Source organism: Sarcophilus harrisii, chromosome 6, assembly GCF_902635505.1.
Source record: "Sarcophilus harrisii chromosome 6, mSarHar1.11, whole genome shotgun sequence".
Lineage (NCBI taxonomy): Eukaryota > Metazoa > Chordata > Mammalia > Dasyuromorphia > Dasyuridae > Sarcophilus > Sarcophilus harrisii.
In genome coordinates, this window is record NC_045431.1 from 7,322,051 (window position 1) to 7,346,044 (window position 23,994).

Consider the following 23,994-nt stretch of genomic DNA (forward strand, 5'->3'; position numbering starts at 1 on the left):
TTTCAGGCTAAAATCTGATATGGAGATACCAGAACGACTCCTCTACCAGGAAGCTTAATCTATCTGATCTTTGGGTCACATGTGGTGATTAAAACTAAGATGCATCCAGTTAAATTACAGAGAGATTGAGAAAACTTTCCCTCCAAGTCCAACATGTCAAAACAAATATGATTAGTATTTTATTTTTACCTTTCTTTTCTAATTTATTCCATATATATATTTATGTATTATTCCATATCTTTTTATTTATTATATATTATACATGGAATAAATTAGAAAATAAAGGTAATGAAGAAAAGTTTAAAGAATCTGAATATATATACATACATACATATATATGTATACGTATGAAATGTCCCAAATCATTCAAGTATTTGGCCTAACAATCTACACAGGAAAAACCAAGTGGATGTAGAATCGCTTTTATTCAGATATTAATGAGCATCCCACAGAGCTATACAAACATCTTAGACAGACAATGCAAATGGAAAACAAGCTTGTCCCAGAACCGAACAGCAGAGCTGTCAGGAACACCTCATTGGAAAATTTTATATGGATCCCTAGCATCTAGTATAGCGCCTGGTACAAAAATGGATGCTTAAAACCCTGTTGGTTGATTTAAATTGTCTGATGTTTTTAATGGTACCAACCTTCTACCTAAAACTATAAGTCTGCCCAGTAAATGCAGGCAAAATTTATCTTGCCATCAATCCATTTAGCTTCTTAGCATTCATTCAATAAATAATTATGTAAAAAAGTAATTTAATTTAATTAGACATGGTACAAAGAGCCTTGGATGGGAAGCCCAGTGATCTGGATTCTAGTTCTAGTTCTCTTAGTAACCCATTATGGGATCATGGGAAAACTGATGAATGATGAGCAAAGCTCTTAAAGACAGAAGATCATGGATTTAGAACTGGATGGCCAACACACTCATTTAAAAGAGGAAGCTGATACCCAAGGAAATTAAGTGATCTGAGGTAGAATTGGAACCTGTCTCCTGATTCCAGGTCAACACTATCCACCTATGGTGCTGCCTTCTCATGAAATCTCTGCTAATTCCCCCAAGCCTGCTGACCTCCATTGTCCCTTGTACACGTCTACATGATTCACCAACACTTTTTCTCTGAGGGATCAGAACCCCGTATCGTCCCAACAGACCAGGGTACAAAAATAAATACTTGGGAGCCAAGAACCTAATAACATAATTTCTTAAGCCTGATAATTCACTTTCTGGTCCTTCTAAATCTTTTTTCTTGTTTTATTCCAACAAGACCAGGAAAGCTCCTCGATTTACGTAGCTCTTTCTGCTATGTAATCATATTTATTGCTAATCATATTTGTTTTTACACATTGGACTTGGAGGGAAAGTTTTCTCAATCTCTCTGTAGTTTAACTGGATGCATCTTAGATTTAATCACCACATGTGACCCAAAGATCAGATGGATTAAGCTTCCTGGTAGAGGAGTGGTTCTGGTATCTCCATATCAGATTTTAGCCTGAAACCAGTTTGACTGGGGCCCCTTTCTGTGGGGCTTGTCCATTGCTGATGACCACTAACACGCCAGGCTTTTCTGGTACCGTGGGCAGCAGTGACAGGGAAGCAGCAAACCAGACGATGTAGTTGGATGCTTGGCTCCCAGGCATCCCTGAGAAGCAGCAGGTCTTATGGGTCCAGCACAGACCTCGAAAGCCCAGAACCGTGGACTCCAACCAGTATCTGCAACGCGATGTGACATTTTCTATCTACCTGCCAAGCGTACATGGGAACCATTCTTTGGCAATATTTCATCGCCAGAATCATTCTACTGAGCCAGCTCCTCCTGCCCTCAAACCCTCTGCCCAGGGATCAGTGACAAATGGGATGGCTCAGAAAGTCCCCAAGATGCCCAGTGCTCTCCGGAGGCCTGCTATAGTTCTTGATTTTCTCTTAGATTTTCTCTAACCAGTTCACAATAACAGGTCCATGTTCCTCTTAGCAGGAATATATAGAAGAAAGAACCAAACTCTGGCTTACCAAAAGGCAAGACCTTCTCAGCAGGGTCCACCCAGAAGAGACCGATCACTTTCCACCATATGTATGGAGGGAAAGAGCGTCAGATTTAAGCGTGGGGGATCTAACAGAGTCTTAGCTCTGCTATACAGTGTGATATCCTCCTAAAATGAGAGAACTGGATGGTTCCTAAGGTCTTTTCCAACTGGAGAGCAACCAGCTCCTAAATTAGAATAAATATGATTTAATTATGTAACCAAACAGCCCTCACATCAGCACATTTCCAAGTATCTTACACTCATTTTCTCAATAGAAGCTAACACTACCGGGGCCAGGTAGCATTTAAATGGCCCATTTCTCAGAAAATCCAATAATATAGGTGGATTATGATGGAAGTTGTACAGATAAGAGGACTTGCTAAAAAATCAGCCAGGGAGGTTTGGGGGCATCTTAGTCCGGCTCTCTCATTTTAGGAAGAGGAAACTTGAGATTAAATGATTTATCCTGGGTCACACTGTGCTCAAACTCCAACCCAGACCCTCACCCTTAAGGAATTAGCTAACTTCAGCAGGATTTGAACTCTCATTTTCCTGATTAAAACTTCAGCACTATCCACTGCTCTCCTTGGCTACTGGGTTTATGAAGCATTTTGCAAATATTATCACATTTTGTCCTCAGGAGGCAGGTGTCCATTTTGCAGATAAGGAAACTGAGGCAAAGATCAAATATCTTGCCCAAGGAGAGTTGCTAAATTTAGGGGGTGGTTTTGAACTCACGTCTAGGTCCAAGTTCTGTCACCCAGTTATATAGAATTAGAATTTCTACATTAGAGATAAGGTAGCTAAGAGACAGTCCAGAAGCCAAGCTGGGCCCCTTCAGGGGACAAAGGCGCCTTAGGATGGACGTCCCCTTCGGGAAAGCACATGCCCTGCCCATAGAAGCTGGCAATCAGCTGCCCCCTCCTCCTTCGTGTGGTTTACTCAATACAATTTCCTACACAGCCAGGCTGGGTGAGTAAACACTTTAACCAGAATTAAGTCAACAACAAGGGCACCTCGTGTTTATTTACAGGAAGCAATCCTTTGTATAGCACTTTCCCATAATCACCAGGGGAGAAGTGCTTTCTCCCTCATAGAGGAGGAAGTTGTGGCCCCAAGTGACCCACTGCAGTGACCCTAGGAAGAAGTCCAGGTCTCCATCTGACAATCTACCCAATGCACCACAGGCTTACAAGTAACCCTGGGGGCTAGCTCCCTGCACCCCCCCCCCTCCCCGGGAGCCCGCAGTCTGCCCGGGCCTGGGCTGCCTCCATGGGTCTTTGGCTAAATCTGTGTGATGAGACAGAATCCCTGCCTTCCTTCCCTACAGCCCATATGCACTCAGTTTGCCCTAGGAAGGCATGTGTGAGATAGATAAGATGAATTCAAAGGAGCTCAATATTTAAAAGCCCACAAGCCAGATAGGAACAGAATTTATAAACCCTTTTCTAGAGCTATTTGTTTACTGTTATTCAATCCCAGCCGGGAGTGAGGGATTGAAAGCTGGTTTCCCCACAAAAGAATAGTGGAATTGAAAGTGCATTCACTAAGCATTTATGCCCAGGGGACCAGAACCCAGAGGTGGAGAGTCCTGGCTTTGAAGGGACCCACACTCTCATTAGAAGCAACAAATAAAAGATAATTCATTTACAGGGTGGAGGAGAAAGATGCAGAAATCCTAAGGATGCAGCTGGGGAGGGGGAGGCCCAGGGGTCCCTTACATCCCATTTTTGACACGTTATATGACCCTAGGCAAGTCACTTATCAATTTTTCCGGACCATAAATTTCAGGCAGCCAATTAACAAGGCTTGTTAAGTGTTTAACATTTTCCAGCCCTGGACTGGATAATAGAGATAGAGAAGTGAAATTGTCCTTGTCTTACAGTTTATATTGGCAGGTGTCTCCATACTTTTTTGAACAAGAAAGTCCAGCTTCAGAAAGGCTCTATCTACCTCTCAGACTTGTGTGGATCCAATAAGAAAATGTTTGTACTTAGTAGAAGGCTCGGCTGATACTTAGCACTACAAAAACATCAGCTATCATTATTATGGAGATATACATTTCACTTGTGCATTGTTTTTTTTTTTTTTAAAGAAAGCAAAATTTAAGTATTTTTACAATTTCAAATGACAACCATCCATTTTATCATCTAGCTACCCACAAATTACAGAGTTTTCCAGGGGTTGAATTACCATGGACATCTTGTCCCATCCATATCCAAAAAAAGAATCTTGAAGGCTTCCAGTGAGAAGCCAGTATTTCCCAGAGCAGCCCATTCTACTTAGGGATGGAATCCCAATTGTTAGGAAGCTTTTCCACACCAAGTCTAGATTTGGTCTGATCCAGGGTCCATACACTCCTCCTCCTCCTCTCTTCCAGGTCCCAAATGAACAAATACTCCCTCTTGTCCATGGAAATCCTTCTAACACTTAAAGAAAGCTAACCCTGTGAAGTCACTGTCTTCTTTCCTCAAGATCAAACTACCTTCAGTTTGAATTAAGTAATTCTGGATTCGTGAGACAAAAATCAAAACAGCAGGTTGACCGTTCCCTACAGAATTTAGATCATGTGGTCCAAGTACAAGGAGGCATTTTTGGAAGGGAGAATTTATAGGACTCGGTGACTGGTTCAAGGTCAGTCGGGGGTGGGGAGGAATCGAAAATAGCTCCCAAGACTTCGAGCTTGGAAGAATGGTGGCGTAAAGGATTAAAACAGGAAATTTGGGCGAGACAGACGGGAGGAAAAAGGAAAGGGGCACAGAGAGATTAGGAAAAATAATGGAGAGTTCAGTCCCGGATCCATCTAACTTAAAGGAGATCTAAATAGCAATCAAGCTAAACAAACCTACTATCCGGCTAATTCTGGCAAAATAAAAGACTTCATCCCTGAATTGTGGGAATAAGTTGGTTGTATAAGAGTAACTATAAATGGTTTCATTGAGGGGTGCCCATTTTGACTTACCAGTTTATAAAACACCCAATAGATTGTATGAAGAAGTGGATTGTGGTTTAATATCCACACAGGTACATCCTTAATAATCACAACAGATCTTCGCATTTGTCTGTGTTGGACTTTTGCAGCTCAGCAGAATAAGGGAGATGAGTAAGTCATCTCCCGCGAGATCACTACAGGGCAGTGATCTCATTTATTGAGCTATAAAACCAGACTGAAAAGTAGACATTTTCCACATCCACAGTATTTAGGAAGGAAAAATGACCAGCGGCGTCTTTGAGAAAATTTCTTTCTCCTTTTTGTTGGAAGTGTGAGAAGGCACGATTTGAACCCTTGGAGAAAAGTAGTGTTTAGATGTTTGCAAAGACAATTTTGAGGGTTTTTCCCCCTCCCAAAGAGAATGGTTGACAAAAGCTTCTATCATGGTATTAAGGAGCCACTGATTGGTTAAGGCAGAGAAATAGGTATCACCTCTGTGAGTTAGAAGTTGCAATAATAAAAGTCATATCAGCAGGTATTAACAGGGGAGTTGTTGCAAGGTAGGGAGTTAGAGAAACGGTTAACAAGGCATCTGTATTCTAACCCGTGGGATGGTAGCATTTATATAGCTTGAAATAACCTTAGAGATTGAATTCATCTTTAGGATGATGGAGGCCCAATGAAGTTAAGTGAGCTCATGTGTCTCATAGAGAACAAAATCATATCCCCAAAGTCTAAATTTCATGGTCTTTTCACTCCACTCCAAGTTGTGTGTGTGTTTAGTAAGAGCCTTTAAATAATTTATCTCACAATTTGCTCCATTGGGCTTCCCTCCATATACTCATGGCTCCATTTCTTAAGCTTAACTGCATCTCTTCCCCCAAAACAGATGGAATGAGATTGAAAATATAAATCGAGTGGAGCATTATTTAAAGGGATTCATGAGGATAAAAGTTAGGTAAGTCTGTTATATTATTAAGCTTTGGAGTTTGACCTCAATAAGCATTCAGTGACCATCAGGGTCAGACCCAAGGCTTGGGCAGCTCTGGCTACCACCTTATCTTTGGCCCCCTTCCAGTCTGGCCTCGGGTGAATTTCCTTTCACTTTATCCAGCAGGGTCACTTCTCCTAAATGGGGACTTCCCAGGTTAGAAAGTAAACTCCCTGAGGGCAGGGATTGTTAAAGCTTTGCATTTCTACCTCTATCACTAGGACATTCGATGCTAATTAAGTGTTTTCTCTCTCTCCCTTCCCTCCCTCTCTCTTTCCTCCCGAAAGCCTTCCGTGAAAGGAAGATGCTGGATGCACCACTTGGATTCTAAACTCTTTTTATAAGTCAGTTTTTGAGAATCATTTTTTCCTTGTTTTTCTCAGAAGAAGCCAAAACTGTTCTCCCAAAGATCCAATCTTTGTCTAGCTGGTCCCCAGCTGACTACAAGGGGAAGGTGGTTTTCTGACGGGTCTCAGAAGGGAATGACCCAGTCCCTCTTTACAAGTGGGCTCTGGATAACTAGCCACCTTAGAGATCTTCCGGGCCACTCGAGTGCCTCCCCAGTCCCCTTTGCTCACCCGGAGCTCCGGGAGACTTATAAGCAGCTCAGACTGGGTCAGCAGCCACTTTTAGCCAGAATCTTAGAGAAAGTTCTTCAATGGCTTAGCCCAGGGATTCATGGTCCACAGGGAGCACGGAAATCTGTTTAGGGTATGAAGCTTCAATATCTACTCTTTTTCTCCACAAACCAAATGGTGAGGAGTCGGCTCAGGAGCTAATGGAGACCCCAAATCCCTGATTTCCCACCTCCCATTTTCTGCCTCCATCATTGTCCATCCTCATCATCCCCCTTATAGCTATTGTTTATATAGCAATTACTAGTGCCAGGCTCTTTGCTAACGCACCGACCCTGGGATATGGATGGTGATATTATCTCCATACAATCGTTGGGGAAACCAAGGCAGACCGAGGTTAAAGACACAGAACGGCTAGTTCTTTTACTAGTCACCGAAGGCTGGATTTCACTCCTCTTCCTCATCCTCAGCCTGCTTCTGTCTCACCCCGCAGCTGGCCAGCCCTCAGAGGCCCCCAGAGAGCCCTGAGGCCCCCGCCTCCTCAGCCCTGTCTGGCCTCCCTTGCAGCTGCTGCTTCCCAGCCCTCCCTTAGACTGCATCTGTCCCTACAGCTGTGGCGGGCAGGGGGTGAGGGGAGAGGGCCCAGTAGCCACCGCTGCAGTGGAGCCGGTGCTGGACGCTGCCAGCATAGGGAGGAAGGGATTGTGTCCCCACAGCCCCACTCCTCATACTACCCGGCCAGGCGGTCTTTCTTAGGATTTGATGGTGTCACAGTCCCACAGTCTGGAGAAGACAATACAGAGGATTAGATGATGTAGAAATGGAGGAGGCAAGTAGGAGACAAAGTTAGCTGGCAGTTAGCTGGCGTCATAGCTTACAGACTCCTTCACCGGCACCTAACTGGATAGCATGGCCGCTGTCCAGACTGTCTGGTGCGGAACAGACTGTTGCTATGTAAATAGTCGCCCCGTTTCCACAGTAACTCGCTGTCCGGCCGGAGGGAACGGCCCCCGCCAGGAGAAGCCCTGGATTGGGGGGCTGCGGACCCAGAACAGAAAGTCGGGCTTCTGCCCCTGGGCCGCAGACTCTCATTCAGGTCAAGTCCAGAGTCCTTTCCTCTCCTGCTAAAGTCTTTAACTTAGGTTCAAACTTCAGTTCCCTAAGGACCGCATGAGGGAGCAAGCAGTTTATCGGGGGAAACCTGGGCTTTGATGGAGCCTGCCATGAGTCAGTGGCCTGCGGGCTGCAGGGAGAAAAGCGGGGCTTCCAGAGACAAGGAGACGACCCCCTCTGCCCTCACCCACATCTCCTCTCTGCGGTCTAGCTCTGGGCACTGGAGCTTAAGGAGTCCCTTAATCCAGATGGAGTCCAGACAACATGGAGGCCAATGGAAAGGGCTGGTGATGTTTAACCCGTGGAAAGAAATGGCTTAAGAAGGTCCTGGTCACGTCCAAGCACCCACAGTGGAAGCAGAACGAGGCTTTGGGTGCTCCTGGAAGAGCAGGAACAGCAGTGTTAGGTTTGATGGCAGGGAAAGCTCGGTGGAGTCTGAAGAAAGGCATCTCCACGATGGCCTCTGGCTCCTGCTGCTGCCTCTGAGGAGGGGCCAGTTCCAGGGCAGCGCTGGCTCACACTTGGCTCTCTGCAACGTCACCTGTTGCTCCACGTTCTGCCTCTGACCCCTGCGGGGCCAAACTGACCCAAAGCAGCCCCTGTTCCGCAGGGGGCCCTTCAGTTACTTACACACGGTCTCACGTCCCCGAGTCTGCCTCCCAAAGGCCATGGATGTGCTCAGCTCCTCCTGGGGATCCCCACACAAACAGAGGAGCAAAGCAAGTTGCCCCCACCCCCCAGCTGTGCTTTATCAGTCCCTCCCACAAGCTAGGGCAGAGGGACATACGCTCAGCATCCCGAGTGAGAGCCGTGATCACCCCCGTTTCTGCTTTCCCACAAGCCCAGCGTCCAGAAAGTGCCCAAGGGCCCCGAGGGCCGCTGGGGAGCCAGTGGGTGTCCGCCCTCATTGAGGTCTCCAATCAAAGGTTCTCGGGCTCTGCTCGGGAACCCGAGGGTCGGTCTGGGCCCTTTGCCACCAGATCCACGTCCTTAACACTCCTCGAGCCGTGGGCCTCTGGGACAGAGTGTTTGCAAAGCACTTGGCAAAAACTTGAAGAACCGTACACGGTGCCTCCAACCACTGACTTGACTTGAGGACTGATTAGCGTAGGGGACTCCCAGTGACGACAAGCCCTTCCCCTGTGCAGGTCAGCAAGCGTTCTACCAAATTCTCAGAGCCCCAGAAAGCTGGGAGCGCAGCACAGCAGGTAAGGCGTCTGCCTCAGAGACTTGGCTTCCTGAGGCTGGGAACACGACTTAAACATGTCTTCCCGGGGACTCTTCCAAAGCAATAACTGAACTGCAGGCTAATTAATATATAACCAGCTGGTACGGTAGTCAGGGCGCTGGGCTTTGAGCTAGGAAGACCTTTAAATCCAGCTTCCTCCACTTCCTACTTATGTGAATATAAACAAGGACTTTGACCTCCCCTTCAATTTTCTTGTATGTTAAAATGGGAATAATAACAGCATCTATTTCCCATATTAGAAAACCTTTGAATACTATAAGTGCTAGTGATTATTATTATTATTATTATTATTAATATATTATCTCATTTAAGTACCACAGTAACCCTAGGAGGTAGGCACTCTAAGCATTAGTATCTCCATCTAACAGATAAGGAGTAATCAAAATGATTTGTCCAGTCACAACTAGAAAGAGTGGCAAGATTTGAACCAGTCTTTCAGACTCACTACTTAAATATTAGTTAACCCACTTACCCACCTTTAAGGATCCTTCCTTTATTCTCTCCACTCATCCTTTCCCTAGCTTCCCCCTCCCTGCCAAAAAAAAAAGCAGAGATCTCCCACTGCATCCAGGACCATCTCCATCATCCTGATCTCTCTCTGGCCACTGGACCCAAATGGCTCTGGAGGGGAAAATGAGGCCAGAGACCTTGCCCAGCCCCCCTCCCTCGGATGTCACTTCCCTGAGGTCATGGTCTTTGAGAACGAGGGACAAAGAACAATATTCCCCTATATCCCAGACACCAAAGGCAGACACTGAGAATACATGCAAAAAATGAAAAAGTTCTTACTCTCCAAGAGCCAACTAACACACGTGCGATTAAGCAAATAGAAAATAGTGTGATTTCAGTGAGATGTGACCTTACAGTTGCGGAAAAGGCCATTCCAAAATGGCAGAGAAGAGGAATACAACCCAAAATGTATTGGGGGAATAGGGAACAGCCCAAGCACACAAAGGCAAGGGACAAAGTCTATTGACCAGGGGTAGCTAGATCAGTAGAGCTGGAACGATGGGAAGATCTTTGGGAATGGGAAGATATGTGATAGTATAGAGAGGCTGGAACGAGACTATGCTTAAAATACCAGGTAAAAGAGTGGGTATTTTATACAGAGGTAATAGTGAGCTACTGAAGCTTATTGAGCATTTTATCCATTTATGCGGCCCTTTCTTTATTGCAGGATCCCAGAAGGTAAAAGCTCTCTCTCCCGTCTGTCCTTTGAAGTGTGGTGTACTTGGTCAATATTACATATAAACAATCAAACTTATAAAAAAACAATGGATCAGGGAAACAAGTTGGTTAAGTGGTCACCTTTTCAACAACAGATTATTTAACACAATCTAAGCAATGTTTTTTCCTTCAGTTTTCTAGGCTGATGCTAAAACATTTGGGACTTCCTTTTTTTGAAACTGGAAGACAAAAATATCGATGAAGATTAAGAAATAAACTGGGCCAAAGCTCACAGATTATATTCAGACTGAAGTTCTTCTGAAGCCCCAGTCTAATTAACAGCAGACTCGAGTTATATACACTCCAGAGTGCATCTAAAGCTTTATGGGCTGCCAAAAGCTGCCTTCTAGCTTTAGCACATGCACTGAAAACTAAAAATCAGTACGCTCTTGAAAAACAAATTACGAAGTAGCCTTCCCATTAAAAACAGAGACAGTAAAATGGAACAACATATGGAAAGAAAGATTATGGGATTAGCTAATTACATGATATGCCTAAGAATACTACACAGGAACCAATTCTTGGGGGGAAGGGAGGGAGCTCTACAAAGTTCAAATAAAGTAGCATTCTTCTCCATTAGCAAATTCCCAGCATCTTTATTTTCCCCTCAAGAAAGAGAGACAAATTACAGAGACCACATAGAGCTACAGTTTCTTAATCTACAATATTCATACTTAGGGGAAAAAAAACCTCAAGAAACTGGAAACTATTCAGAAATAACTTGTTAGCACATAGTGTTTATTATGCATAAACTTCTTTTTTTATTCATAATTTGTTTTCCTTTTCTTCTGATGATTATAGTGTTGTATCTGAATATTAATGTAGCAACATAAACGTCTGACTTGTTATCTCCACTTTCTTTAATTAAAAATAGACACTGTGTTCAAAGTGATCCTTTTTCCTAGAACTCTAAATCTTGAACAAGTGAGTGAACAACTTTCACTTCATTGTCCCAGTGGCTAGATATCTTCTGTTCCAACATATACACTACCTACCCCTGGGGCATGGAATTAGGACAAATTTTGTTTAATCTCTCTCTCTGTCTTTCTGTCTCCATCTCTCTCTTTGTCTCTCTGTCTGTCTGTCTGTCTCTCTGTCTCTCTCTCTCGCTGTCTCTCTCTGTGTGTCTCTCTTTGTATGTGTGTCTGTGTGTGTGTATATGTGTCTCTCTGTCTCTCTCTCTGTCTCTGTCTGTCCTTTTCTCTTTCTGTATATATTTATATAGTTCCAGTGCCAGGTCAGAGTAGCAGAGAAGTTTGTATATTAAAAGTAGGGAAAAAAGTGGACTTTTAATTAAGAAAACCATATTTTTTCCATTAAAAAGAATACCAAATAATAGTTTACTAAGGGTATTTGTATACACTCACATCTGAAGACAAATGGCTGACTTGTTTTATATAATTTTTGAAATGGGAATTCCTGCCCATTTAATGAAAAGGCTTTTCAAAACATGCACCAATGACAACCCCTCAAAATAGTCCAAATAGTCTGGCAACTCCTCAAATGAAAAGGAAACTGCTTTAAAAAATAAAGCATAATGACTATAAGGAAACCTTTAAGTGCAATGGGAAGGGAGAGGTAAGCTAAAAACAAAAGCAATTTTATTTGCAAATTCCATGCCTCTCACTGGCCATTTTTAATTTATAATCTCATCCCCACAAATATAATCATCAACTACTTTAAGGGGATAGGATTAAGAAGATGGGCCCAACATGATGCAGCTAATATGTGCCCAAATGAAGTACAAACCCCCCAAGTTAGCCAGACCATCCCCTTCCCCCACAGTCCAGACTGTTTACCACTCATATGGACATGCATCCCATTTAACACCTGAGCGACTAAACAAGCTTAGCCCGGACTCCCCTTGCCGAAAGCAAAGTCTAACACTTGATCCATGGAGTTAAATTTTAACCACCAGGGCACAACATTATGCAGTTCATCTTTAAGTAAAATGAATGAATACTCGTTTCCACACTTGAGTTTCTACACGTACACCCCCAAATAAATTTACTCCCCAACAATAAGCCAAAGAACCCCCCCCCCAAGATAAAAGCCCCCATCCTGAGTCTGACATCCTGCTTCTCCACGTCTTGTGGTCCAAGACACTTAACCCATTTCAACGCATTTTGCTTTTGTCCATCCTGCTAGAACTAGTTCTAGACTCCTGACTTGGGGGGAAAGAGGAAAAGGGGGAGTCACTTACCTTCAGGGAAAGGGTTGGGCTGCACCACAAAAAGGAAGGCTCGGACAACTCGGAACAAAATTTCGATGGGCCCCGAATCGACTTGTATGTTAGTCTCATAGTTGCCAGCAGGGAGGTAGCCCAAGTCCAGCGTTCCCGGGGTGGTCCGGGGCCCAGCCTGCGCCTCGGAAACGGGCCCTCGGAGCAGCGCCAGCAGCAGCGGTAAGCAGAGGACGAGAGCCATAGTTTAACAAGATTCAGAAAACATGAGGGAGGGGTTGGGGGGGCTCGCTTCTGCTCCTGAAGCTGGGAAATGTTTCTGGCAGGTGGCGAGCCGGCTTTCTGTGAAGCAGACCAGTGGCATGGGCAGGTGTGTTCATCAGGCTTCCCAGGCGGCTGCTGCTCCTCCTCCTCCCCGGATTAAGGGGGCATCTGCTCGGAGCTGAAGGAGGAGGTCTTTCCTAGGAGTGAGACGGGACACCAACCCTGCTGGCAAAGAGATAAGGAAAAAAAAAAGCTTAATACCACATCCTCCCCCTGGGAGGCTCTCCACCTAAGGGAGAGGTTCCCACCTAAGTTACAGGAAAGCTCAGTCCCATTCAGGTAAGGTAAACATGCATAACAATAGCCTCCATTTCCAAAGGCTTTAGTTGGTCAGGTGATTTACAAAGAACCTTCAAAACAATTCCTAGAGATGGGAGCCCTTCATTTACAAATGAGGAAACAAAGTCCAGAGCTAAGTGACTCTGGAGGGCTCCCCCAGACCTTGGGTGAGTGTGGAAGAAAGGGCTGGACCCCGGCTCTAGGATGCTTGCTCTGAGAGAAAGAGAGAGAAGCTTCTACCTCAGAACCAAACCTTCCTCTCACTCCCCAAGCTGCCCTCTGCAATAATGGTTTTCCCATTAGAGTCTGAGCTCCCGGTAGATAAGGCTTGGCCGGCTTGCTTGAATCCCCAGCACTTAGCCCGGCACCCAAAAGCCCTTAATAAATGTCTGGGCACGTTGAAGTTAGAAATCAGACAGGAGTTTGTAGTGCGGCTGAGAAAAGGGAGGTGGAGGGAAGGACTCAGATCCTTAAAGATCCTTCATCTGTAAAATGTAGGATGATCTCTAAAGCTCCTTCCCGCTCTGCCTCTGACATTCCGGGAGGCTATTCTGGGAACGTTAAGAAGTCAGACAATATGCCCTGGCCATGCTTTTCTCCCAGGATTCAGAAGGGTCCCTTGCTGCAGGCAGAAGGTCCACTTGATTTCTCCCAGAGAGCAGGTAAGTGCTTCCTGTTATTCCTACCTGGCAGTTTCCAAATCTACCTTTTATCTCTATTCTATTTCCTAGGGAACCATGCAGGTCGAATGAGGGGCTGGCTCTCAGGGGTCCAGAACTGCTTAGGCTGTTCAGGTTTCTAAGGCCTCCTTGCCATTTAAAAGGAAGGAAGGAAGAAAATATAGGGCACACACCAAAAAGTAAGACATAATTAGAATTTATTATTTAGCAATTGCTTTTCTAATTTTTTTTCCATTGAAATGCCCTAATTATTAAGGGGAAATGTGGTTTTCATACAATGTCACATTTGATATTAAGCCCAGTTAAAGCCATTCAAATGTATATCTTCTGGATTTTGGAGCTGAAGGGGATCTCGGAGATTATCCAGTATCCCCATCAATTTGTGGATGAGGGAAACTGAGGCTACGATTCATACAAGTGGCAGAGCCAGTATTCCACAGTTGCTGTATCTGAGGGTGGTTTGAAGGGGAGGCCCAATGATTCTCATTTTATACCTGAGTCTTCATTCCCCCTGATCCCCCATTTTTCCCATCATTCACTGTCACTTCTATACTTTCTTTCCCCTTCCTCTTCCTCTCTGCCTCAGTCTTTACACTTGTTACCGTCTCCAATCAAAGTTTCTCCTTCCCTCGCTTATCAACCTTAAGTTCCATGAGTTATATGTTCCCTTGACCCATCGCATACAGAGATGCTCATTTCTTTGATCTGGTCTTATGTGTTCACATCTTCACAATCCATGAGTAAACTGTCTTCCTCTGACTAGGATTTCTTGTCCTTCCATCTGTTACTCTCAGGTCATACCCCACCTTCCAGTCAGTCCAACTCTAGCCTGGTTTTCCCAAGCCATCATCCGTGCTCCAGCCTCACCTTCAAAATCTTGAACCCAGTCTATTCAAACCTTTTTAAATCCCAAATTGGAACATTGTCCCCTATTATACGCCTTTTCTGCTTCTCCTCCCAGCTTTCAAACACCCATGGATGAAGTCAGAGCACTAACCAGATCCATGCACTACAAATTTGTTATCTGATCTCAGTGGTGCATGATGTTTTTATTTTTCTCTGATTGATTCAGTCACACAAACCTCAGGGGTAATTCTCACCTTTTCTCCCCCCCCCCCCCCCCCCCCCCGCCCCCAACTCCCAAATATCCAAATCATTCTTTCTCTCTGCAAAGGATTTCATCTTACACTTCACTGTAAAAAAAATGAGGCCATCTGTTGAAAGCTCCGCTTATTCTCCAATTTTACATTTTAAATCACTTCAACATCACCCCCCTACTCACACACTATTCCTCTCCCTCTCTCTGTCTCTCTCTGTTCCTCTTCTAGGGGAAAAGGTCGTCCTTTTCTGGACTAATAGCAGTTCATTTAGAAGTGCCTTTGATCCTTTTCTGCCTAACTTTAGAACATCCCCTTCCTCTGATTTTTAATCTCCCATTATTCACTGAATCCTCATCTATATTCTTTCAAATTGCTAACAAATATTCTTAGATCTCCATCCTTTGGGGGGGCAGGGGGGAAGACTTTCCTTTGAATTCTCTATTCCTTCAGTATTCTTCAGCTGAGAAATCCTAAAGTTTGCCCTGGAGTTATTTCTCCCACCTAGGCCCTTTTGTGTTCAATAAATCTAAAGGCAAGGCTTGAAGATAAAAAAGTTTAATTAGCATAAACTAATGAATAGTTGGTAGATGGCTAGCCAACTCTGCTGAAGAACATACATATTGGAGGTTACATAGGCTTAGGGCAGGACCTGGGGTCAGAAAGACACCTTCCTGAGTTAAAATCTGGCTTTGGACACTTAGTTTTAACTATATGACCTTGGGTGAGCCATTTAACCCTGTTTACCTCAGTTTTCTCATCTATAAAATGATCTGGGGAAGGAAATGGCAAACCATTCCAGTACCTGCCAAGAAAACCCCAACTGAGGTCACGAAGAGTTGGAATCACTGAAAATGACTGAAATGACGCAGCTTTAGGCAGTCAGGATGCTCAGCGATTTTCCTTATTTCAGAGGTAGAGAAGACACAGGCTGTGAGGTGATTTAGGGATTAGGAGAATGAGTCACCGTTCCTGTCTCCTATAGGTTCTGTCATCAGATTATCTCGGGAGGTGGGAGGTTTATAGTTAATCTCATCACCCCATCCAAGTGGGACCTCCCTTTTGAAATAGAATCAACACTTCCCCATGGGGGTCCACTTCTTTGACCTCAGAGTTATTATTTCTGGGGAGATATTTCAAAGGAAGAGAATATAGTTCCCTTAAATTTACAGCATGGCCCATTTCATCCACATCTTTCTTCCAAAACCCGTCTTCCATAGAAGACATCTACGCTTTCTGCCTGAACATTCTCAACTCCCTCTCACTTCTTACTCTCTGGATTCCAAATTTAGTCAACTAAACCATTTCCTCTGGGGTTTCCAGTGATCTCTTACTTGGCAGAGCATGGCTCCTCCGTCCTCATGCTTTGGGATCTCTCAGCAGCACACAGTATTTCGAATACCCCTCCTCCTAAGTGAATCTTTTTCTAGGCTTTCATGACTCTCCCCTCCCTCTCCTGGGTGTCTAGTTTCCCCTAGATCTCTCGGTAGATCATCATTCATGTCTCATCAGCACCCACCTCTCTTGCCTTTCACCCCCTCTTCTCTCCCTCTCTTGTATCCTGCCTCTCTCCCACCTGCCCCCCTTTTTCTATGGGTTAAAGGTCCTCTGAATCCTGAGGCAGGGCTTACTCCTTTGTCCATCTAAGTCCCCAAAGAACTCTTCACCTTCCCCCCTGCAGCCTCCTCTCCTCACTTCCTTCTTTCAGCCTTTCCATCATCCAGGCTTGAAAGCCCTTACGGTCATCCTCAATTCTAACCTCTCAGTCCTCAAGTCACTGCATGTTTTGTGGACACTGTCTCTTGTGGTACAACCTCCCAAGGTTATGGCCTTCACCAAGGCTTGCTACGGTTTCCTAACTGGTCTCCCTTCTCCAGCCTTTCCCGGTCCAGTCTTTCCTCCACAAAATTGCCAAAGGAAAGTTCCGAGAACCCGAACCTGGTTCTGTCACTTGCCTACTCAGCGAGGTCTCCAGGCTCCCCTGCTGCCTCAGCCCCCCACATCTGGACCAGACACTCGATTCTCCTCGGATTCGCGGAATCCCTACTTCAAAGTTCAGCTCCTTCACAGGACTAATCCTGGCAAATACCCTACAAAATGACTTTGGATTTTCTTCCTGTGTACTCATCCTCCTCACAAGAGGGGGTAAGCACTTTGAAAATAGGAGCCTAGAACCTGGTAGGTGTTTAATAAACGTGGGATTGACCCAGGAGGGAAGAAAGTACTATAGGCTTTGCTGGCGGGTAAACGTTATCTCATTTTCAGCAACTGGCAGAAAATAAAATGAGCTTTAGGATGCTAAGTCATCCGAGTCATGACCTGCCCAATTAGAAAATCCATGATGTGGAAGGGCACCAGAAACCAGATGCAAAGGCACCTCAGGGGTCCTGCAACCTGTTCCGTTTCAGGAAAATAAAAGAACCAAGGGAGTCTCAGGATAATGGCTTGGAATTCACTCCCAAAGCCGATGGTCACAAAGACCTTGGTTTTGGAGGCTTCTGATTACATGCTGTTGTGGTGTGCGCTCGCACTCGGGGGTTTCCTTGGGGAGCATCAGAACTTGGTGTATGTTTTGGGTCTTCCCAGTGGGAAGGTGACTTCACCTTCTACACAAACAGCCAGGTTAGCAAACATTGAATATAGGTGAGGTTACATTGAGCCCAACAGAAAAGACGAAGCACAGGCACCCCGTTCCAAAAACAGCCAGAACAATTGTCCTCCCCTCTCCTTTGAGCCTCCCCTTTTTCCATGGGCATCCATCTGATAACACTACCTGGGAACACCTGCCCCCAAAGTCCTCTCACTTTATAGAATCACCTGGGGAGTGCCCCCTCCCCCAAAGTTACCTACCTTATAGCTCTCCTTAGGGAGATGCTATGAATTCAAAAAGGATTTGGTCTTGCCACAAAGCCTGCCCTTGTGTTTAATCTTGTATTTAATTTAGAAGGAACCAAATAAATAACGCCCACCTGGCTTTCCAGACTTACTGAGCATTAGTCTCTTCAAATTTGTTTTCTGTAGCGCACTCTCCTGAATCCTAAATGAAATTAAAAGGTATCCCCCCTCCCCCCCCCCCCAACATCCAATGGTAGCAATTCTTTCGAAACTGCAGTCACAAGATTCCTGGAGTAAAACTAAACTCACTCGGTGGAACCTGGTTTCAGGAGCACAAAGGTTTCAGGCCTTTGAATCCCCGGCAAAAGCAGCGGGGAGTGGGAGGAGGGAGGAAGATGGCAACAGTGGCTCCTGGGGTAAACAGCTTTACAGCTGTGCTGCTGCAGTGGAGGAAGTTTAAAAATCATTAACCTGGAGCTGGGAGAGACAATGGCCAGCTAAGGTGAACTGTTTTACAAAGGAGGGAGCTGAGCTTTAAGTAAAATCAGTGGCCCAGGGCAAAGTTAAGCTCTGGTTGTCCCGCTGCCCCTCCGGAGGGAGAAGAGACCCGCAGGGGAAGAGGGCGAGAGGGGGCTACGTCACCCCTTTTCCATTCTGCCCAAGGCTAGCCTGGTTCCCAGCAATGTTCTCATGTCTTGTTTTATCTTCCAGATCAGATTAAGAACTGGGAGGGGGGCAGTGGTAATTCAGTAACGGTCTGAGCACAGCTAAACCTTCAAATTACGGTCTACACTGGAGTCAAAGCAATACTAGGGTTTTATTGACAGCTTTAGAGCAGAGTTTTGTGCCTGCTCTGGGCCTTCCCCACGGCTCCCCCAGTGACACTCCCATGTTATCCTGCCTCGGGGCAGGGTTAGGGTTAGGGTTAGGAGCAGGATATCTCCGGGGAACTTTGAAGTCCCCTCTCTCCAAGGATAATCCATCTAGTTCATGGCTCCAAATTTCCACGTTGAGAGAAAAGAGGCACAAATACCATGGAACCTCCCAAGATTGACACACATCGTTTCGGTGCAAAGGAGCCCCAGCCACCGACGAATCCGCCTCATCCCAAAAGGCATTTCTCCCGGCAACATCCCTGACAAGAGATAAGGCAGCTTGGGCTTGAGGGCGTCCCGGTGCAGGAGGAAGCTTTGTCTCCCTCGGGAGGGAAGCCATCCCTCTGTTGGACAGCTCTAACTGGGTGAAAGGCGCTTTCTTGACACTAAGGCTAAATCCCCCTCTTGGGGACTTCCACCCAGGGCTCCTGGATCTGCCCCGGGGGCCAAGCGGAAGCACCCGCTCCCCCTCCCACGTCAGGGTCCTTCCAATCAAGCTTCAGCTTTCAAACACTCTCTATCCTTGCTATTTGGCCCCATTCCAATTCTCCGGCCGGGCTTTGGGGGGCTTCGGAGGCCGAGCACAGCGTTTGGAAGCTGGAAGGGGGAGCAGCCGATTCATTTTGTAGATCAAGAAAGGAGCTCCCAGGGAGCTGACATTCAGCGGTCCAGGGACGACCCTCCCGGGCGGTCCCATCGCCTGGGCTAGAACTGACTCTGGGGGTAGGATTGTGTCACCCCTAAGATGGGAGCGATCCCCGCTTTAAAACCAAACCTAACCTAACATGGCTTTGCCCTAAATCCGGGGTCTGAGTTTCCAGCCTGGCTGAGGTGTCGCTACCTTTGTCATCTTAGCCACCCGCTGGGTTTGAGATTTTCACCTGTAAATGAGGGGGATCGGCTGGATTATCTCCAAGGGCCCTTCCAGCCACCAGTCCTACACCCCCCCCCCCCCCGGCCCCTGCCTCGGGTAAATCCTGCTTTTCCCCAGAGAGAGACAGAGACAGAGAGAGAGAGAGAGACAGAGAGAAGAGACAGAGAGAGACAGAGACAGAGAGAGACAGAGACAGAGAATGAGAGAGAGAGACAGAGAGACAGAGAGAGAGAGAGAGAGAGAGAGAGAGAGAGAGAGAGAGAGAGAGAGGAGAGACAGAGAGACAGAGAAACAGACAGAGACAGAGAGAGAGAGACAGAGACAGAGAGAGAGAGAGAGAGACAGAGACAGACAGAGACACCTCTCTCTTCTGCATACGTCGAACCACAAGTCTCGTACTCGGGCTCCGAGGTCGGGGGAGGGGGGGGGGGACAGAAAACCTGCTAATCCCCATCTGACACTTCGGAGCCTTAAAAGCATCAGTATCTGCTCCGCAACCGACTCCCCGAAACGTTCAGTCCGGGGCCGGTCCCGACTCACGTTGTGAGTCAGCCCCAAGCTCTCCCTATGGCAACCGCTTGTCCCCGGCAGAGGAGGGGGGCTGCCTCCCCCCCTTCCTCTTTTTAAGTATTCTCTAGGCGGCCGCCCCCCTCCCCGCTCCCCCCCGCCCCCCTCCCCCCCCCGGCTCCCGGGCACCAAAGCAGTGGAATACAAAGGCGATTTCAAAGGGAGGAAGCGGGGCCCGGAGTGCGGGGAGAGGGGCCGCCTCCCGGCCGGAGCCGCTCAGGGGAGGGGCGCGGGGTTACCCGGAGTAGCTTGACTGGAACTTGCCCCGGGAGGAGCGGAGCCCGGCAGCCCCAGGCTCTCGGGCGGGGGGGGGAGAGGGGGGATAACGGCATTCCGAGCCCCCTCCCAGGACGGCTCTCGCACCGGGTGGTTGCCCGGGAACGGGCCGGGCCGGGGCTCGGAGGGGCTGAGGAGGGGGCGGGCCGAGGCGCCGAAACTCCCGGCTGAAGCCAAGCTCCTCCTCTCCCCGTCTCTCCTTTGTTGTCCGGGGCCGGCGGCCGGGACTGAGCGGGGACTGGCCGCGGGTCCGAGCCCGGCTCCTCTACCTCCGGAGCCCTCCCACAGCCCGCGCCCCCCTACCCGCGCGCCGGCCCGAGCTCGCGCCCACGCCGAACCAGCCGAAGCGTCCACTTTTGCCTTTCTCCTGCCCCGGGCAGGGTCCGGGTCCCAGCCCGGGAGGGCCCAGCGCTGGGGGACAGCGGGAAGATGCTCTGGGACGGAATCCCGCGGGAGCAAAGAGGTGGAGGGAAGGGGGGGGGAGAGCCTAGGTAACGCTCCATCCCCAAAGCTTCCCGGAGGGGGAGCGAGCCGGGCGGGAGGGAAGGTCGCTCTGGGCTCCGGGGGGAATCGCGGTCCTGGAGGAGATGCCCGTCTTCCACCTCAGCGATGGAGCCGGCGTTCTTCTAACCAGCCCGTCTCCCGTCGCGCCCTCCGCCCCCTCAGCCCTACCTGCTCTCGCTACAGCTCTTAGCTTCCCAGAAGGCGAGCCCGCGGTCCCAGAGGACCTCCAATAAAGCCACAACATGGTGGGGGGCGAGGGCGAGGCTAGCCCCCCTATTTTTCAACTCAGCCCCAACACCGACCGATTTTCCCTCACGTCTCTCCCCCCAAGCCCGCCCTGCCGTACCGAGAAAACCCCCAGCTGCGCCGCTGGAAAATTACAGCAAAAGTCAACAAAGTTTGCTCCCTGTTCGCGCCCCCTTCCAGCCCCGATTCCCGGCGCCCTCCCCCCAGCCCGGGCTCCAGCCCCGCGCCCTTCCCGCCTCCACTCCCCCCGTCAGGTGCCTCCGTGGCCGCAGCCCCGCCGTGCCCACCGAGCCCCCGGAGCCCGGCTTTGGGGGTTCCCTCGCCATCCCGGCGCTCCCCGCGGTCTCCCCGCATCCCCTGTTCGGGGCCCTCCTCCTCTCCCCAGGTATTTCCCAGCTCCTGGAAGCGGCCCCCGCGGGGCGGGTACTCACCGCCCGGCAGCTGTTGGCAGCTGTTTCCCCTCTCCCCCTGCCTAGCTTAGCACCTAGTTCTGCAGCTGCGGCCGGGCTAAGGCACGTCGTGGGCTCCCGCTCCGCTCCAGCACAGCTGCCGCCACCGCAGCCCCAGCCTCCTCCTCTTCCTCCTCCTCCTCCTCCCTCCCTCCCTCCTCCCTCCCCCTCCTCCCCTCTGCCCGCACACACACCAGCCTCCCCGACTCGCTCCGTGCTCAGCAGCCCTCGAAGCCCCGGCTCATGAATGATTTATGAGGCACGGAACCTGCCTCCAGTTCCAGGGGACCACCGGCTGGGGCTCCGGAGACCCCTCCCCCTCCCTCTTCCCGCACCCCCCCTCCGTCCCCGCCCCCTTCCCCCCCCCCCCCCCGTACCAGCCGGTGCAGGGGGCGCGGAACCGGCTCCGACTCCCAAGGGGCGGAGGCTGGGGGCTTTTCGGCGTTGGGAGGCTCGCCCTTCCCGCGGGCCAGCGGCTGGGCCCGAGGCCGCCCCCTTCGCCCTTTCCCCTCGCTGGGGAGGGGGGGAGGCCACTTAGCTTCGCAGCTTGGGAACCACCGAGCAGCCGGGGGACCTGTTGCGCCCTCAGAGCGCAGCCTAAGTCCTAGGGTTGGCCCGAGGGCCGAGGGGGGGAAGGGGCACAAAAGGCTGCGGAGTTTTAATTTGTAAGAAGGTCTTTTCTCCCCCTTCCCTCGTCCTCCCCACCTCGGGCCCCGAAAAGATGCCTGCAACTGCAGCGTCCGTAGGGGTTGGAGACGCAGCTTCTGCTTCTCCGGCTTTCCTGCTCCATCTCTCTGTCTCTGTCTCGGTGTCTCTGTCTCTCTCTGTCTCTGTCTCTCTCTGTTTCTGTCTCTCTCTGTCTCTGTCTCTGTCTCTCTCTGTCTCTCTGGGCCCTTCTGTCTCTCTGTCTCTGTCCATCTCTGTCTCTCTCTGTCTCTGTCTCTCTGTCTCTGTCTCTCTCTGCCTCTCTGGGCCCTTCTGTCTCTCTGCCTCTGTCTCTCCCCTTTCTCACACGTATTTCAGGGTCGAGGCTGAACCTCGCAAAGGACAACATGGGAGTTTGTGAACCCGAAGCACTGAGATCCCCAGTTCCCCGAGCCCGGACCCAATTCCCTCTGCACCGACTCCCTCCCTGCAAGCGCAGGACACTGAGCTCCTCGGACGGCCTTTAGAAGCAAAGGGGGTCTCCTGGGGTAGCTGGATGGCGCAGGCCCCCCGGAAACCCTGGGGGACGGCCCCGAGCCGCTCCCAGAGGAAGAATCGGGCCCGAGGAGCGCCCCTGGCGTTCTCCCCGTCCCTCCGTAATCTCCTTCACAAGCCACGGGGCCTTGTGCCGGCCACTGGGGTGATGGAGCGCGAGCTACGAGCCTCCTCGGGCCTTGAGAAGCCCCTCGGATAATGCAACGTGGAGCAGATGAGTGATTCCAGCCCTGCCTCATTTGGGGGGAGAAGACGGGGCTGGGAGGGGAGAGACTTGGCCGGCGAGAGGCGGTCGGTGCCTCCAGGGACGGATTTTCGCTTCCTTCTCCTCCCCAAAGCGCGCATCTCACCCGCAGCCCCCCACTCCACTTTGGGGCTAAATAGGTAAAATTTAATTAAATGTTGCTGGAGATCAGGACCGTGAGATTAGGAGCTAACTGGAAACGAGGCTCTGCCTGAGAGGAGCGACTGAGCTCGTCGGCGGTGCTGCAATCATGTCTAGACCTAATTCTGCACAGTGCGAGGAGGAAGGGACTTTGCAGGACTTAAGGCGCAATATCCAGGAGATCTGTGGTGACTAATCAGAGGAGGAAGCCTGCCTCAGGGTCCTTGGGGTCAGGAGACCCGAGTTCCGCGCTGGCCCACCTCAGCAGCCCCCCAAACTCTCAGGCACCCTGGGAGCTCCCGAAACCGAGTTCTGACCCAAAGCAAACACCACAGGAGCCAAAGACCCCGGCTGACTCATAGCTGGCGTGGCTCGATCTCGTCCCCCTCCCCGACCCCATTTGGACTTTTCTTGGCAGAGAGGTTTGCCTTTTCCTTCGTTTTACAGATGAAGAAACTGAGGCAGAGTGAAGTGACTTGCTCAGGGTCACCCAGCTGGTAAGTCTCTGGGGCTGGCACTTTACGCATTTTACCACCTCCCCGGGCAGATGATGGTATTAATGTGCGTGAGCCATGTGACAAAATACTCACAGGCCCTGATGCTTCCCCAGCTCAGTGTAGCACAAAAGCTCCATCTCTGGCCGGAGGCCCAGCCTCTGCAGCTGACCACCGGGGGATCCTGGGCAAGGCACTGGCCTCTTTCCTCTTTGAAAAGAGGGTGTTAGACCGGAGCGCCTCTGAGACCCCTCTCTGATTCCAACCAAGGAGAGTTTAGTGACCCTCCCCCAAATCCTCTTCCTCTGTTTCACCTCTGGCCACCTCTGCGTCACTCATGCCAAAAGTTAGGTGGCAATCTGTAAGAGTAAAGAAAGCACCCGCAATAGTGCCATCATGGCTCCCCAGACTCTCTCTGATCTGTCCGTGACTTCCCAGACGTGGCCCATATCGTTTCCCACCAAAGCAAGCCATTAGAGTAAAATATTAGGTCATTTCAGTGCTATTTATACTCTGCATAGGAACTTAAGTGGAGTATCTTCATTTTTATTCACGGCAAAATTCTTTTTTTTTTTTTTTAACTTTTCATTTACAAAACACATGCATAGT

At 48.9% G+C, this 23,994-nt stretch overlaps 1 protein-coding gene across 10 annotated transcripts in view; it reads right to left on the reverse strand.

The window, feature by feature from the left end:
- Positions 1–21,618, reverse strand: part of PROM1 (prominin 1) — a 132,180-nt gene extending 110,562 nt beyond the window's left edge. For 4 of the 10 annotated variants that reach the window (XM_031943432.1, XM_031943435.1, XM_031943428.1 and 1 more), the window contains exons 1-2: positions 21,289–21,432; positions 12,322–12,786 (exon numbers count right to left, since the gene is read on the reverse strand). In XM_031943432.1, the coding sequence (XP_031799292.1) occupies positions 12,322–12,544 (223 nt within the window). In that variant the 5' untranslated portion in view covers positions 12,545–12,786; positions 21,289–21,432. Of the gene's footprint in view, positions 1–12,321; positions 12,790–21,288; positions 21,433–21,500 lie in introns of those variants that run through there. The other 6 variants (XM_012552316.3, XM_012552315.3, XM_031943433.1 and 3 more) reach the window with 4 other exon arrangements.
- Positions 21,619–23,994: the final 2,376 nt, after the last annotated feature.